General features: G+C 52.8%; 1 protein-coding gene across 1 annotated transcript in view; it reads right to left on the bottom strand.

Moving 5' to 3' along the window:
• Positions 1–17,879, bottom strand: part of LOC147114197 (myelin-associated glycoprotein-like) — a 77,760-nt gene that overhangs the window by 38,278 nt on the left and 21,603 nt on the right. Inside the window, exon 3 of the mRNA XM_085995871.1 lies at positions 516–884. Within this exon, the coding sequence (XP_085851997.1) occupies positions 516–884 (369 nt within the window). The remainder of the gene's footprint in view (positions 1–515; positions 885–17,879) is intronic.

The following is a 17,879-nucleotide window of genomic DNA, read 5'->3' as shown; positions in this document are numbered from 1 at the left end:
CCCATACCTGGCCCCTACTTAAGCAAGCCCCAGCGTGTCTCACAGTAGTACAGCAGATCTCTGGATGAGAGACACTTCTCCAATGTGTATTACTTTCTGAGTTAATAAAAGCCTTGCTTTGCTCCGTTAACGTCGAGTCTCGGATTCATTGAGGCACATCACTCACCGAGTGCACTGATCGCTATCGGCTCCTCTGTCTGCTGTGGTGAACGTTACTTTTTAAAATTTGGGACCTGACATTTATGTGCAGAATGTTTCTGCACAGCCTCCGGTAGCTTCCGGCTCATTGGCAGTCACTCCGGAACATTAATGGACAGTCAAGACATTTAATCATTGATAATAAAGTATCAGAGGTTGCTTTAGGACTGACCTGGAAGATATCGCCAGGTTATTGATAATCAGACGCTGCCTTATAATGAGCTGTGTTTTGTGTTAATATGGAAACTCCACAGTTTATGTTATTTCCCATTGACAGTTAAACGTGAATTGTCGAGTAATTATAACACAGCACTTACCAGAAACATGAAGCCGTGTTGCAGGGTAATAGTTATTGTTCTCCCCATTGTCAAATTCTATTCTGAAAAAATAAGGTCCTGTATCTTGCTGTGTGATGTCGTTTATAGTCAGGGAACAGTCGCCATCGTTCAAATCGCCAGACAGCCGGGTCCGATGGCGTAACCGTGGCGACTCATACTTGTGCTCCTTGGAGTGAAAGGCTAGGGGAGCCCATGGTATCACTTGCTCGGTATTAAACCAGACTCCATCTCGCGGTTGGTTTGCCAGATGTGATGGATAGCTGTAATGACAGGGAATCTGTGCGCACAAACCTTCCTGTGCTGTCACATCTCGTGGACTGCCACCTTTCCACTCTTGTGACAATACAGCTGAGGAGAGAAATATCAATATTTAGCACTGGATGTCTTGCAGATCCACTAGACTTGATATCCACCCCCTCCATCACTAACGCATAGTGGCTGCAGTGTGTACCATCCACAGGACAAACAAGGAGCTCTGCACGAAATACAGAAAATGCTGGAGATACTCAACAGGTCAAGCAGCATCTGTGAAGAGAGAAACAGAGTTAATGTTTCAGGTCGATGACCTTTTGTCAGAACTGGAAAAAAGCAGGAAATGGAACAGATTTTTAAGCAAGTGCAGGAGCTGGGAAAGGGGGGAGGGGATGAAAGAACAAAAGGGAAGGTCTGTGATAGGATAGAAGGCAGGAGAGGTTAAGAGACATTGGCCTAGAAATTCAGTTGGTTGCGCCAGCCGTTAGCGCCTTAGGAGGAGTAGATGTCGGGCGCTAGGCGGCTAGCGGCCGGGCGCAGCGCGATCTGCGCCTCTCCCCAACTTCACTGACGATTTAGCGGCGGCGCAAAGTCTTTGCGCGCGCTCAGCTGCGCGCGCAGATCCTGACGTCATTTCCTCGTGCAACGCCCTTTGTGCGCCCCAAACCGGAAATTCAGTCACGACCCCCCATTGTGCGCCTGGCGCCCCTAGCGACTGGTAGAGTGGAACGGTGCTGAGTCAATGCGGGGCGCGGGGGGCGTAAATTAAAGGGCACTCCTCCTGCACTAGAAAAGGCTGCCATTTCGCAGCACTCCTTCTTGAGAGACGGATCTTTGCAGAGAGACCAAGGTAGAGAGCTTTCTGCTTTGACTCAACACTCGGACAGGTACTTGTGGCTTCAGGCCACAGCTTTCCACTTGTCTTTGCCTTCATTGACATATCATTGTTTGCTAACATATAATGGGGGCTGCAATGGGTGCAAACGCTGGCTTTCTCCATTGCATCCAAAGGGCTCACAGACGCCGTGAGAGAGTGACCGCCCTGGCTAGACGGAGAGGGGGCAACAGGCGTCGGCAAAGGAGGCCTTACCCACCCAGGGTATACCGCCAGCAGTTCTCCTATCTCAACATGTCTGACGAGCAGTGTGTTCGGAGGCTGCGATTCCGAAGGGAGGTGGTCACAGAGATCTGCCACCTGCTTGGCGGTGATCTGCAGCCACAGCTGAGGAGCAGGACGTCTCTGTCGGTGGCAGTGAAGGTGACGGTGGCTCTCAACTTCTATGCCACCGGCTCCTTCCAATCCGCTACTGGCGACATTTCCAACATCTCCCAGTTCGCCGTGCATTGCTGCATCCGCCAGGTGGCCAATGCCCTTTTCAAAAGGAGACGTCAGTTCATCTCCTTCTCCATGGCCCTTGCCAAGCAGCAACAGCATGCAATGGGCTTTGCAGCATTCGCGGGCTTCCCCATGGTGCAGGGCGCCATTGACTGCACGCATGTGGCTTTGCGGGCACCTCTGGAGAATGCCAAGGATTACCGCAACCGGAAGGGCTACCATTCGCTCAATGTTCAGCTGGTGTGTGACCACAGGCAGCTCATCCTAGCTGTCAATGCCCGCTTTCCAGGCAGCAGCCACGATGCCTTCATCCTGCGACAGACTTCTGTGGCAGACATGTTCCAGGCCCAGCCTCACCCACGAGGATGGCTTATCGGGGACAAAGGCTATCCTTTGTGTACCTGGCTGATGACCCCGCTCCGTGCGCCCAGCACCCCTGCTGAAGAGGGATACAACGAGAGCCATCAAGCGACCAGGAACATCATAGAGCAAACAATCGGCGTCCTGAAGCAACGGTTCCGCTGTCTGGATCGTTCCGGTGGTGCCCTACAATATTCGCCGGAGCGAGTCTCCCATTTCGTGGTCGTTTGCTGCATGTTGCACAACCTGGCTATCCGCAGGACTCAGCCACTGCCACCAGAGATTGGAGGACCACCTGAGGAGGAGGAGGAGGAGGACCAGCACAGGAGGGAGGCAGAAAGTGCAAGGGCCGCCCGTCGCCGGCTTATTGAACGTCGGTTCTAGGCCCCCTCTCAGGGAATGGCTTGTGCCAATGTGAGCTGATGAATGTAGCCGCTCCACAAGCCCTCAGCCGAGCAGGGCAACCAGGACTTGCCAAAAAAAACATGCACACTGCAATTTACGAACATTAATTTATTGAAAACCTCTGCACTTCCCACATTACAACCTCATGTGGAGAAGCCCCCTCCAAAAACACAAAACTAACAGTCTGGGCCTTACAAAAACTAAAAAAGACACCAGTCTCAGCCTTAAAAAAACAAAGAAAGACACCAGTCTCGGCCTTACAAAAACAAAGAAAGACACCAGTCTCGGCCTTACAAAAACAAAGAAAGACACCAGTCTCGGCCTTACAAAAACAAAGAAAGACATCAGTCTCGGCCTTACAAAAACAAAGAAAGACACCAGTCTCGGCCTTACAAAAACCACAAACCATTTGTTCAGACCTTCTACTTTTTGCCCTGCGATGGCGATGCCTTTCGCATCCTTGCCTGGCCCCTGCCCGCCCTGCAGCTCCTCCTCAATGGGAGCCCAGTGGCTGCAGCAAGGCTGGGGGAAGGCTGCTGAGGGTCAGATGGCGAGACGGCAGATGCCCTTGGGGGTCGGCCTGCACCAGCTCTGGCCCTGGAGGGGCCGGCTGCTGACTGCTGCAACTCTGCTTGGGCGGCAGCAGTCTGTCCAGCGGCTCGTGGCAGCTGCAATGGTGGAGTGGCAGTGTCGGCTGCAGGAATGGTGCCAACCTGACAGATCGCAGGTGCTCGCTGGTCGCCTGATACAGTGGCACTCGCACGGGCCAGCACTGCAGCATGCGCAGCAAACAGCTGAAGAACAGACTGCTGGGCTGCTGCTGCGTGGCGAGTGCCCTGGCGATGCCTGGCTGATCCAGCGAGGGTGGCAGCAGTTAGTGCCCGTGTGGCCCTGGTCTGTGTCCGCATGACAGCAGCCAGTGAATGGACAGCACGACTGAGCACTTGGCTCGAAGCCGCCTGTGCTGCCGCGAAGTCCTGTAGGCTCCTGGCCTGTGCTGCACTGAATTGCTGCACACTCCTTGACAAAGACTCAATGGAGTCAGGCATCCTTGCCACTGCAGCCATGAGCTCATTGTGCCTGCGCTCAGCCTGGACGGCCATTTCCTCCAGGAGCCGCACCTCCTCTGCGCTGACCGTCACAGGACTGGAGGCCGCACTCACCCTCTGGGGAGAGGTCCGCCGAGCTTCCCCACCCCTCCCGCGTTGCTGCAGGCCGCTGGGCCCCGGAGCTTCACTCTCCTCCGACCCTTCCCCCCGGCTCCCCTCCAGGGAAGACGTGTCCCCTTCATCGCCATGGGCTGGCGCGGCTGAGGGTGGCACTGATGGGCCGGCTTCCTCTTCCTCCTCCTCTAATTCGGAAGCGCTGACAGTGGCAGCTTGAGGGCCCGCCTCCTCACCTGGCGATTCACCATCTGAAAGCAGGAAGACACAAGAGTAGCTTTAGAGTGAGGACAGAGCGGCAGCGAGGGAGGCATGAGTGGTGCCAATCACTGCATTGGTCGGACAGTGGCAAAGGATGCTGATCTGAGGCGCAAGTGGAACGAGAGAGGTCAAAAAGGTGATGCCCTTACCATTGGTGGCCAGAACAGGGTCGGCATCTCCACTGGCGACGGGGCCAATCAGCCGGCCTGCCATAATGCGCTCCACACGCTGGTCGAGGTCGGAGAGCTCTTTGACGTCAGGGCGGCCTCCCCCGGTCTCAATTCGTTTCCGCCGGTTGTGCGCCACCTTGGCCTGCAAGAGAAAAGACGGCCTCTAAGTACAGTGTGAAGCCCTGAAGTTGTCTGCACTGCCTCCCATGGTCGAATAGCTTGTACAGTGTGAAGCCCTGAACTTGTCTGCACTGCCTCCCATGGTCGAATAGCTTGTACAGTGTGAAGCCCTGAAGTTGTCTGCACTGCCTCCCATGGTCGAATAGCTTGTACAGTGTGAAGCCCTGATCTTGTCTGCACTGCCTCCCATGGTCGAATAGCTTGTACAATGTGAAGCCCTGAAGTTGTCTGCACTGCCTCCCATGGTCGAATAGCTTGTACAGTGTGAAGCCCTGATCTTGTCTGCACTGCCTCCCATGGTCGAATAGCTTGTACAGTGTGTAAAGTGCTGAATCTGCAAGTGATTTTCATGCCAGTCCCACAGCTGCTGGATGAGGGCTAGCCATTAGGGCTTTCAGGTCCCTTTGCCCATAAAGTGAGGTGCACATGCAGGGATGAGGAGGACACTGGAAAGGGTACTCAACCTGACAACCCGAGTGAGGTCGTTAAATTTTTTCCTGCATTGCACAGGAGTCCTGGCAACGACGCTGCTGGAAGACACCCTGTTTGAGACCTCCCTCCAGGCTTTCCGGTAGGCGCTGGGCAGCGGCCTCTTGCCACCTTCTGGGAACAGAACATGGCGCCTGCGCTCCACTCCGCCAACCAGCACCCTCAGGTCACCGTCGCTGAAGCACTGCGCTCTCTCCCTGGCCTTCCCCATAGCGCTGGGCGTTGTGCAGATGAAGCTGAAGTGGTCAGGCCTAGGTTGAGGGCTGCAGTGTGCAGGGCGTGGCAGGCAAACAAATCCACCCTCCCCCTTTATGAGCTGACCGGCGCCAGAGTGTCTGCCGTCAATCAACAACTCGCCGCACCTGCGCTGCGCCCGGCCTCGGGGGCATCGCTCAGCACCGCCGGCTTAGCGCCTAAAGATAGTCGTGCATCGCCTGTTTTAGCGCAGCAGCAACCTCTTGGGGCGATGCGACTAAATATCGGCGAAGGTGGCGCGACTTTGCACTGGGCGCAAACTTTAGCAGCCGCTCGACTTTATCGCCCCAAAAGTGGCTATACTGAATTTCTAGGCCATTAAGAGATATTCAAGGCAAAAGGAGATGGTAATGGGACAGGTTAAGAAATAAAAGATGGCTCTAGATGAAGTGTAAATTGCGCCGGCAGAATGAAAGAGAGCTGCCATGTGGGAGAGAAGAGAAAAAAAAGTGTGGAAAAAAAGATAGGGGCCGAGGTTATGATTTAAATTGTTGAAATCTATGTTGAGTCCAGAAGGCTGTAAAGTGCCTAATCGAAAGATGAGGTGCTGTTCCTCGAGTTTACGTTGAGCTTCAGTGGAACAATGTAAGAGGCCAAGGATGGTGAGGTCTGGGTGAGAGTGTGTAAGATTTGCAAAATTTCTACATTTCCCCGAAGCTTGTTATTAATAAACGGGACCCTGTGTGGACATTTTAAATCAAAAAGGGTACCCAAGATGGCGTCTGTGTCTCATGACAGAAAGCCTGTGAGATTTTAAAATGGACTCTGCAACGCAGACAGCTTGTGGATCGAAACCAAGGCAGCAGTTTTCTGTGAAGGGAGACTTTGTATTTTGAAACCAGACAGGACTCTGAATTATGTATTAGACCGAATTGGAGACAAATCTAAATTCAGTTAGGCCTATGGTTAAGGCCATCAAGCAGTTTACATATATTATCGGAAACAGATTAAGAGAGCCATCAAGGCTGGACAGGCCCATCAAGGAACATTCATGACAATACAAGTCAATTATCGGGCCGGTAGATGTGATTACCGGCCATCTAAAAACAGTTAGTATGGATTGCTACCATTATTTCAAATAGCCCGCCAAGATTAAGACAAAGAACTAACCTGATTTGGCGTGCAGATAAGGGTTTTCGAAAAGAGTATAATTGAAGGCCCCGGGTAGCAATCGCTCTCTTCTCTTCTCTTCTCTTCTCTTCTCTTCTCCCTCTGCTCGCCCTCGTGGCTGTTGCTCTTTCCCCATCCCGCACTTACCCCCTGGCCTTTGCCCGTGCCTTTTGCCACTCCATATGGAAATCGCCCAGGCACTGCATCGGGCGGACACGGACAATTCAGGCCAGGCGAGGCGGGACGCGACGAGGGGAGGGGGAGAAGACCAACTGAGGAAGACCAACTGAGGAGACGAACTGAGGGTAGGCTTCAAATCATCGGGCCTTCAGCCTCAGCCAACCTGCGACTATCTTCATATAAACTCAAACTGTCGGCCAAAGAAGAGGAATCATCCCTGCAAGGTAAAGTACCCAAACAGAGACTTAAACTTTGGGGTACTCGAACCTGGACAATGCCCTTGCAGCGCCCGGAGACCACGTGATGATGGCTGGCTCCAGATGCACCAAGAGCGAACCCCGAACCCCACCGCTGTTTTGAGTCCAACAAAACCTTTTGGTTGGTGAACATAAATTATGGCCCCTCATAGCTTAATCTAGTTAGGTATAGGGGGTGGGATAAGGGTACGGGGATTGTTAAAATAGTTGTTTTCCCTCGACGTGCCGTGTGTTCCCCATTCTCTGTATAAGTATAGTTATTTGTATTTGCCTGTAATTTTATACACTGGTAATTTCTCTTAAGACTGTATTAACTTTTCCTGTTTAATAAAATCCTGAGTTTTGCTTACATCCAAACCACCTGTCTACTCGAGTCTTTTCTGTATCGCTACCTGTACCTAAGTCCGGTGTCGAGAATCTCAGGGGCATGGGAGCGATTCGAACCACTCACGGGCAGTCAGAGGCATAACTGACTGGGCTCACGCGCCACCCCCTACAGAAACGGTGACCGCGGCAGGGCACCGGCAACAGGGTTGCGATACAGTAGACAATGGTTTGGATGAGCGAACCATGATGGAGGAAAGGATTTCTGATTATGTGTTTAGCAAGGTGAATATCACTAAGAAGTGGATCACCACTCTGTTAAAGGCTGGGCGTCCGGTAGATGCAGCAGTTAAGTGGACAGAGGGAAAGGAGCACAAGAAGTCCTTAGAGAAGGCAGTTTGGCTAATGTGCTTTAAAAAGCAGGTCCGGCTTTTGGACAGGCTCGTTGCAGCACAGGCAGTCGAGATAAGGGAGTCTGCCCTGGAGATCCAGGATAAGGCTCTCGCAGGGGAGAGGTTATTAGTAGCTTTGCAGGCTTTGAACCAAGAAAGAGTGCATTTAGTGGGAGAACACAAGGCCCAGTTGGAATACCTACGGTGCCAAGTCACCGAGGCCAAGGGAAATGAGTTAAGGTTGCGGGAGAAAAACGCCCGCTTGGCAAGGCAGATTAGGGAACAGGGAGAGAGAGTGCAGGAGGTAAAAGCTGCTTACAAGCTAGCAAGTGAACAGGGGTTTGAGGAGGCAGACCACGGCCCCTGTAGAGAGAGGATAGAAAATCTGAGCCGGGCCCTCCAGAAGGCAAAAGGCATGGTATGCCTCATAAGCCCAAAGGCAGGCCAGGCAGATTTTATGGGGAACGAGGGGAGGACAGTTCCAACGTCACTGGTGGTGCCCAGGGATGACCCGGTTGAGAGAGAGGAGACCTCACGGCCACCACCCGTAGCGCCAAGTTTCAGCGAGGTTTGGCAGCAAGGGGGGGTGGAACCCAAAGTGGAGGCAGAGGTGGAGGCGGAGGTAGAGCAAACCCCGCCCGAGAGGCCGGAGCTGGGACCGATGTGCCCAGCGCGGCATCGGAGGTTCAGCCCACCCGCCAATGGCAACAATGACGGACCCCTCCAAAACCAGTTCGTGTTACCCTTTAACACCCAACAGCTCAGGGTTATGGTCAACCATATCCCGAAGCTTTCCACAAAGGGAGACCCCTCGATCCACTTCAGGGAAATAGAGCAGACCGCCAGCGTCAACGACTGCGATGACGCTGAGAAGGCCAAGATGCTGCTATTCTCCCTGAAGAGTAATCTCCTCCAATCCCTCTCTGACGAGTGTAAAAGGGGGCAGAGCGGGTACGAGGACCTTAGTGATGCGGTTCTAGAGGCCATGGGGATGGATGAGGGAAGTCCTTTCTCCCGCGTGGAGAAGACGATCCAGCTTTCTGGGGAAACCCCGCAGGCTTTTGTGGACTGGCGGTGGCCGGTGTACCAGAAGGCTTGCCCGGGGACGCCAGGCCGGACATTCCTGAACGGGGCTTCCCTGATGCATTGGTTCCATTGCCTGGTGGTGAACAGCTTGCCACAGGTCCGGGCCAAGGCAAAAGCCTGGTTCGACCCCAAAGATCCCCAGACCACAGAGCTCACGGTAATTAGGCAACTCACTTTGGTTTACAAAAACGGTAGTGGAGCTGATGCACTCCCACCCAAGGGGAAGGTGCATGAGATAAAACCTGGAGTGCAAAGTAGAAAGGAATGGCATCAGGAAGGGAGTAACCCCCCTAACACAAAGACCAATTGTTACGGGTGTGGGAAGGATGGTCACTGGCGGAAGGAGTGCAAAAACCCTTGGAAGGGTAACAAGGGAAAGCAGCCCACAGCCCCAGCCCAAAAGGCGGGGGTAGGGACCACTTCCGCAGAGGTCGAGTCACTTCTGGACGCCATGAGGTCCTTACTGACTGGCCAGGGGAGAGTAGCAGCCACCACCGGTGCTCTCACCCCGTCAGCCCCATTCAACCCACAACCATGGCTAGAGCCAGCGCAGCCTGTGTATCTGTGTTCGCTCCGATATGATGAGTGGAGGAGACCCCTTTTGGAGATGGAGGTGGAGAAGGTGACGAGGACTTATCTGCTAGGCAAGGGGGCATCATGCACCGTGGTCTACTCAGCTAACCCCATCACCTCACCTCTCTCCAGCGGGGTCCCATACATTCTATCGGGGTTCACGGGTAGGGAACAGGCCGGCTCGGTTTCCATCCCACTCGCCATTCGGACAGGGCTGCTCCGCTCCAAATGGACGTGTGTCCTGGTAAAATGGGACGTGGAGGGTGGAAGAGGTGTCCTAGGGGCCGACTTTATCGTAGGTCATGGGATCCTAGTGGATTTGAGGAATCACTGCCTTTGGGGGGCAGGTAGAGTAAAGAACAGAGAAGTCGTAGTAATCCTGGGAAAGGAAGGGAAGAGGACCCTCTGCACCATGAAGCCCAAAGAGGATTATAACCTCGGGCTCATGGTCAGTAACACCCCAGCGGAGTTCCAGGCATTTGTGCAGGCCCACTTGGCCACATTTGCCACTCACAAACACGACTGCGGGAGGGTCACAGGGTTTGAGGTCAGCGTAGACGGGGATCCCATGGCCCGACCACAGAAACAGTATAACTTCCCCAGGGAGGCAGAACCGGACATGGAAGCAGCCATGTCCTCGTTAGTGTAGCAGGGAGTTCTGAGACCGATAGCTACCCACGTGAATTCTCCGTTATGGCCAGTCAGAAAGCCGGACAATTCCTGGAGGGCCACGGTGGACTATCGGGTTCTCAATAGCAACATCCCAGCCTGCGCACCCACAGTAGCAGCAGTTGCCGACCTCATCGGGAGTATTCCAGCATCCGCGACCACTTTCACGGTGCTGGATATTTCAAATGGGTTTTGGTCCATCTCTGTAAGGAGGGAGGATCAGTACAAGTTTGCCTTTACGTTTAAAGGGCAACAGTACACATGGAACTGTTTGCCTCAGGGCTTCCACAACAGCCCCAGTATTTTCCATCAGTGTATGGCTGACAGTTTGAAGGATTTTAGCCAGCCCAGACAGTTGGTACAATATGTGGATGACCTGCTCCTGTTCACTGATTCGAAAGAGGAGCATGGCCCACTATTGGCCGAACTGCTGGAGCTGTTAGGGTAGAAGGGTTTCAAGGTAAATCCCAAGAAAGCGCAGATCGGCCAGCAGGAGCTGAAATTCCTCGGTCTGACCGTGCGCGCTGGAGAAAGGGCCATAGATAAGGCTAGGAGGGAGGCGGTACAAGAACTACCAGTCCCTAACACAATAACGGGTGTGAGGTTGTTCCTAGGGCTAACCGGGTACTGTAGAGACTACATTGAGGACTATGCAGCCACCGCAGCCCCTCTGCTCCGACTTCTACACAAGGGAGTGGAGTGGCTTTGGGATGAGGGTTGCCAGGCAGCATTTGTCAGGCTCAAGAAGGAATTGCAGACCGCGCCAGCTTTAGGGGCCATAGATGGGGGGAAAGAGTTTTTCCTAGAGGTAGCAGCCAGCGGGGACAGCCTCAGTGCTGTGCCTCTCCAAGAGCGGCACGGCCAGCTGCGGCCAGTGGTCTACTCCTCCAGGATATTCACAGATGTGGAAAGCAGCTATTCCAATTGTGAGCGGCATCTTTTGGCCACACATTGGGCTGTGAAAAGATTATTGATCTTCACAGGCACCTCTCCCAGCACCCTCCTCACCCATCACACACCCACCCAGATGCTTCTGGACGGGAGGATCAAGGATGGGACCATGAGCAGTGCCCGCATTGCCTGCTGGACCCTGCTTCTCTCACAGATGGATCTGAAGGTGAAGGGTCTCTGTGAGCCAAAGCTCGCAGCCAACATGGTATATCCTGGAACAGCCCATCAGCGTTCCATTGAAGGTATGGGAGGCAAACATAGGTTTACGGGCCGGGATACATCCCACAGGCCGCGAAATCTATGTGGACGGTTCCAGCACGGTATCTGCTGGCGAGCGTCTCACGGGGTGTGGAGTTTACGACCCAGCGGCAAACATTGCCCTGGCAATTAAGCTCCCCAGCACCATGAGCGCCCAGCAGGCTGAACTGTCCGCGGCAGTGTACGTTGTTACACACCCTGAAATCTTCCCCACCCCCTACACGATTTGCTCGGACAGCATGTTTACGTGCAATTCGTGTACGGAGTACCTGGCCATCTGGTCCCGCCGTGGATAGACCTCCGCTGATGGGAGACCCCTCACAGTAAAGCCCCTGCTGGAAAAGATCCTGGCAGCAGTGGGGGAGGAAGGGGAGGTTTTCATCCACAAGCTGAAGGCCCATTCCTCCACAGAACCCTGCGGCCAAGGCAACCAGCAGGCTGACTTGCTCGCCAAGGAGGGTGCCTGCACAGGCACTTTCTGGGACCCATTTGGGTCCACACCCATGGCAGCAGTCAGAGGTAGGGACGGGACCCAAGGGAGCGTAGGAGTAGCGTTAGCCCCGGATCTTAAGACGGTCCAAGCCCAAGACCCCGTCCTCAAAGCAGTCCTCAGCACTGTAGCTGAGGGAAAAGGAGTAGAAGGTCCGTACGGCACAGCGACCCTCTCCGTTAAAGAGGGCATGCTGTTCCGGGGGGAACAGTGGGTTGTGCCGCAGCAGCACTGGAGGGAATTCCTTCATCTGGCCCATGAGGGTCCAGGAGCGGGACACCCCAGGCCTGAGACCACCTGGCAGCAGGTGGAACAGGCGGGATGGTGGCCGGGACTCAGGGATGATGTCCGCGAGTTCTGTGCAGGCTGTCTTGTGTGCGCTGCGAACAACCCTGACCCCCACAAAAGGAAGGTCCCTATGGGACACATCAGGAGGGTAGAGGGACCATGACAGTCGATACAATTCGACTACATCGGGCCCCTGCCCACCGCCCAGGGAGGCTATAAGTACTGCCTAGTTCTGGTGGACATGTTTACCAAGTGGGTAGAGGCCTTTCCCTGTAGAACTGCCACAGCTCTGGGTACTGCCAGGATCCTGGTCCGGGAAGTGTTCTCGCAGTGGGGACTACCACAGTATGTGGAGTCCGACCAAGGGAGTCCCTTCACCGGACAGGTGATGCAGAACGCCCTTATGCTGTTAGGCATTGAGGGGAAATGGCACGTGGCCCACAACCCGCAGTCATCAGGGATTGTGGAACGTATGAATCGGACCCTGAAAGAAAGGTTAAGAAAGGAAACGGTGGACTCGCCCCGTAAATGGGCCGAAGTCTTACCATTGGTTTTGATGGGGATCCGGGCCAGCCAGTCTAAAAGCACAGGGTATTCCCCGTACGAGTTAAAGACTGGCAGGGTTATGCGGACCCCCACCCATGTACTAGCCCCGGTGCTCACGGAGGGTCAGCTCAGGGAGGTGAACCGGGACAGGTTTGCCCGAAACCTCTTTGAGCACCTGAAGCAGGTCCATGAGCAGGCAGCTGGGAACATGGGAAGGCAGCATCGGAGCAACCGATTGCTGCTCGAGCCGAGAAAGCACCACGAGTGGGAGGTAGGAGATTAGGTTATGGTCAGAAATTATGCCCGAGTGGGTAGTTTGGAGCCATTGTACATGGGGCCCTACAGTATTGTAGATAACGCCAGCCCCATGGTATACGCCGTGAAGATGCCCCGGCGTACAAAATGGTTCCATATCAACCAGGGTAAGCTGTTTACACCTGAAAGGGGAAAGCAGCCAGTTGGGGAAAGGTCTGAGGATAAAGATCCTCAGCCTGCAGCAGGAGCGAGTCCACAGGCCGCACAGGCAGGCGCTGTGGCTTGCTTGAAGGGAGGGGCCATCCCGCCCATCGTTTGTGACACTCCCCCACTCTTCTGGGATCCAGACGAGGGGGAGGGACCTGAGGTCGAAAACCCCGCCCCTAACCCAGGTGTAGAAAGGGAGGGACCTGAGGTCGAAAACCCCACCCCGGACCCAGCCATGGGACCAGGGGGCGGAGACTCTCAGCTCGCAGCAGCAGGCTGCGAAAAGTTACCTGCCCCTAGCCCGGGTTCGGGAGAGGTCAAGCCTGGGGGAGCAGCGGTCCGGGTTTGTTAGATCCGTGGTTAAGTGGATAAATAATTACACGGATGCTGTACATAAACAAATAACAGGTCTTTACTGGAGGAGGGTAAACTCTAGACTGGGGTACAGAGGCATGCGCACAGCTTATATGCCGGTGTGGTCACTGCCGGTACTACAGTATACAGGAGCTGTAAAAAGTAGTTCTGACTTAAAGCACATACACTACAATTCCTCTCTTTTTAGATTAATAATACCCCCTTAATATTTAAATAACAATTACATTTTTACATGTACATTCAATAACAAAAGTCCATTTATAGATTCAGTCTTTGGGGCGGCTTCCTGACCCTTTCGGGATAGCGCCTTTCCGGAGGTTCTTGTTCTTGGTGCAGAGGCGATTCTGACCCCCTTTCATCGGGTAGTTCATCGGGTTCCACTGCTACTGGGTCTGAAGTAGATGCTACCGGTATGTCGGGTTCATCCCCAGGTACTCGAGACGTGGGGTTGACCCATTCCTGTGATGCTAAGATCTGATCGACGTGGTGTCTCACAATGTTCTCCCGACATCCACTGTGTATATTAATGGCCCCTGCCTTGTACATATCATTCCGGGTTGCCACTTCTCTGTTCGATAGTCGCAGGCCAAGACTGGTTGCCCTACATTGAAGCTCCTTGTCGGCTTCTCGTTGATGTGCTGGAATTGTTTGTCCTCAACATTTCTTCACACATTTGGTCTGAGCAAGTCCAGATGAGACCTCAACCTTCGGTTAAAGAACATCATGGCCGGGGTCTGGTTGGTAACTGCATGTGTTGCATTTCGGTAGGCTAATAAGAAATTGTCCATCTTATGCTGTAGTGGAATTTTCTCGTTGCACATGGCCTTTATCGCCTTCTTAAAGGTTTGTACGAACCTCTCAGCCAATCCATTGGTGGCTGGATGATACGGGGCGGATGTGTAATGCCTTACCCCATTCCTTTTCATGAATTTTTGGAACTCGTCGGACACAAACTGTGGTCCATTATCAGAGCAGATCTGCTCTGGCAAACCGTTTCTGGCAAATATGGTCCGTAGGACTGCAATCGTTTTCTCTGTAGTGGTTGAAGACATCTTTATCACCTCAGGCCACTTTGAATGAGCATCCACTGCTATTAAGAACATTGAGTCCATGAATGGACCAGCGAAATCAATGTGCACCCGTTGCCATGGAGAGGAGGGCCACTCCCATGGGTGTAGAGGGGCATGTGGTGGTGCATTTTGGACCTTCTGGCATCCTAAGCAGCTCTTAGTTAGGTCTTCGATTTGTTGATCGATTCCCGGCCACCACACATAAGCCCTAGCTAGGCTTTTCATTTTCACTCCCCCCAGATGACCTTCATGTAACTCATTTAGCACTCTCTCCCTTAACTTGGGTGGAATCACCACTCTGGATCCACACATCACTGTCTCCTGGCATACTGACAGCTGTTCTCTTCTGGATGAGAATGCTGGCAACAGTGAGTCGCCATGTGTTGGCCATCCCCTCACCGTCAATTCATATACCCGTGACAGCATCGGATCATTGCGGTTCTCCTTCTCTATATCCACGTTTGTTACTGGCAATCGTTCAATTATCGACGAATAAAATATCTCGATAGGGTCCACTGCTGGTGCTTCCTCCACAGTAAGCAGTGGCAGGCGCGATAGCCCATCAGCGTTCCCATGCTGTCTCGTGCCTTTATATTCTATTTCATATTGATTTGCCCCTAGAAACAGGGACCATCTTTGTAACCGCTGTGCAGTCATTACTGGCACGCCCTTCTTAGGATTAAAGATGGAGACAAGTGGTCAGTCAGCAAGGTGAACTTCTGACCATGCAGATAGTGGTTGAAATTTTTTACTCCCCATACTAGGCTGAGGGCCTCCCTGTCAATCTCGGCGTAATTGCGCTCGGCTGAGGTTAGTGACCGAGACGCAAAGGCTACTGGCCTCTCCAACCCGTCTGGGAATTTGTGCGACAGCACCGCTCCAATGCCGTAGGGTGATGCATCACATGCCAAACGAATTGGTAGTGCTGGGTTGAAATGGGCCAACACCTCTTTTGATGTGATCAATTCTTTACACTTCTGGAAAGCTCGTCTACGTTCGTCATCCCACTTCCATGGTACCCCTGTTTGCAGTAGGGTGTTCAGCGGGTGTAATACCGTAGACAAATTTGGTAAGAACTTGTGGTAATAGTTTACCAGCCCGAGGAACGACCTCAGTTGTGACACATTTTCCGGTGCTGGAGTCTTGACTACTGCCTCAATCTTGTCAGGGGACTTATGTAACCCCTCTTCATCGATGACGTGGCCGCAATACGAGATCTGTTTCTGGAAAAACTCGCACTTGTGGCGCTTAGCTCGTAGCCCATATTCCTTTAATCTGGCGAGCACCTTCTCCAAGTTAGCGAGGTGATCACCGTCATTTTCGCCCGTGACCAAGATGCCGTCCAAATAACACTGGGTCCCTGGAATCCCTTGCAGGACCTGATCCATCGCCCTTTGCCAGATAGCCGGAGCCGAGGCTACTCCAAACACCAGCCAGTTGTATTGATAGAGGCCTTTATGGGTGTTGATCGTAAGGTAATGTTTCGAAGCTTCTTCTACCTCCATTTGCAAGTACGCCTGGGCTAGATCAATTTTGGTGAAGCGTTTACCACCAGATAGCGAGGCAAAAATATCCTCAATTCGTGGAAGCGGATATTGCACCGTGTGAAGGACTGGGTTCACTGTCACCTTAAAATCCCCACAGATGCGGACCTTCTTTGGTTCCCCAGGCGTATTACTCAACGACCTCTTCATTACAGGAACGATGGGTGTAGCCCACTCGCTCCAGTCCACTTTGGATAGTACTCCTGAACGTTCCAACCCTTCCAGCTCTGCTTCAACCGCTGGTCTGGTCGCATAAGGCACTGGTCTGGCCTTCAGAAACTTTGGGCTTGCATTATCCTCTATTTTAATTGCTGCTGTTATTCCTTTTAGTGTTCCTAGTCCCTCCTGGAACACTTCTTTTGCGTCAGTTAGCATTTTTGACAGTCGTCCAGGTGTGACGTCGTCATCCTTTTTGGCCTCCACCTTCAGTGCCTGTATGGAATGCCAATCTAAATGTATCTTCCGGATCCATTCACGTCCTAGCAGTGGTGGTCCTCCATTTGGCAATACATATGTATCCATTTTAGGTATTTCCTGACCTTTATATGTCACTTTCACCCTTATTTTTCCTTTGGGGTAGACTTTTTGCCCCGTATACGTCTTCAAGACAATCTCTGTAGCTTTCAAGGGTATGTGTGAAAATAGCCGCTTGTAGTCTCTATGATTTATGACTGTTAGAGCTGACCCTGTGTCCAATTCCATTTCCACTTGGACTCCGTCTATCTTGAGTGTAACCCAGATAGTCTGGTGATCATCCATTTCGGTTACATTATGTAGTTTCAGACAACCCAGCTCCTTGCTTCCAGAGTCTGTGTCACTTTTCTGTTCATCTGAACCACTGTCCATCACCTGGTATACCTTTTTGTACTTCTCCTGTGGAGATTTCTTACTGTTGGTTTTCTTCCCAGACCTGCAGACTCTTGCTATGTGTCCTGCTTTCCCACACTGTCTGCACACTTGGTCCTTGAACCAACAATCTTTCTGGTCTTTTTTTGTTCTGCCACAGCGATAGCACTTCCCTGTTCCATTGGTCATTTCGTTGGTGCCATATTCTTGCGGTCTCCTTTGTATATCTGCAGCGCCCCTTGCGGCTGCTTCGTGTGATACTGCCATACTGAAAGCTTTGTCCAGCGTAAGGTCCTTTTCTGATAGAAGCCGTTTCTGGGTTCCTTCCCTTTGTAGCCCACACACAAACTTGTCCCTTAACGTGTCTGCTAGTCCCGCTCCAAACTGGCAGTATTTCGATAGCTTGCGCAGTTCTGTTAGGTACTCAGCATTGCTTTCGTCTTTGTGTTGGTTCCTTTTATGGAACTTAAATCGTTCTGCTATCAGCAGCGGTGTGGGGTTTAAGTGGTCCTGTAGGATTTCTACTATGCTTTCAAAATTCTTGTTTACCAGTTTCTCTGGGGTTATTAGATTTCGCAGTAACCCATAAGTTTTTGCACCCATGGAATTTAACAGAACCAGTGCTTTATTAGCATCTGGCACTTCATTCGCCCTGCAGTACACCTCAATACGTTCCACATATGTCACCCAATCTTCGACTTCATTGTCGAACGTAGAGATATTGCCACTCTTCGGCATCCTTGGTTGTGCGTTAACTATCACCAATGGCGCCTCCCGCGCTTCCCCTTCTTCTCCGCTGGCACAAAATGGCGCCTCCCGCGCTTTCCTTCCTTCCCGCGCTTGCCCGTCTTCGCCGCTGCGGCTTCGCAAAATGGCGTCTCCCGCGCTCTTCCTTCTTCTCCGCGGCTCAATGGCGCCTCCCGCGCTCGCCCGTCTTCTCCGCTGCGGCATCGCAAAATGGCGTCTCCCGCGCTCTTCCTTCTTCTCTGCGGCTCAACGGCGCCTCCCGCGCTCTCCCTGCTTCTCCGTGGCTCAATGGCATCTCCCGCGC

The sequence above is a fragment of the Somniosus microcephalus genome, chromosome 8, assembly GCF_052327205.1.
Source record: "Somniosus microcephalus isolate GS21.2 chromosome 8, FLI_Smic_1.0, whole genome shotgun sequence".
In the NCBI taxonomy this organism is placed as follows: domain Eukaryota; kingdom Metazoa; phylum Chordata; class Chondrichthyes; order Squaliformes; family Somniosidae; genus Somniosus; species Somniosus microcephalus.
The sequence above is the reverse complement of the archived record's forward strand: the minus strand, read 5'-3'. Positions and strand labels throughout refer to the sequence as shown.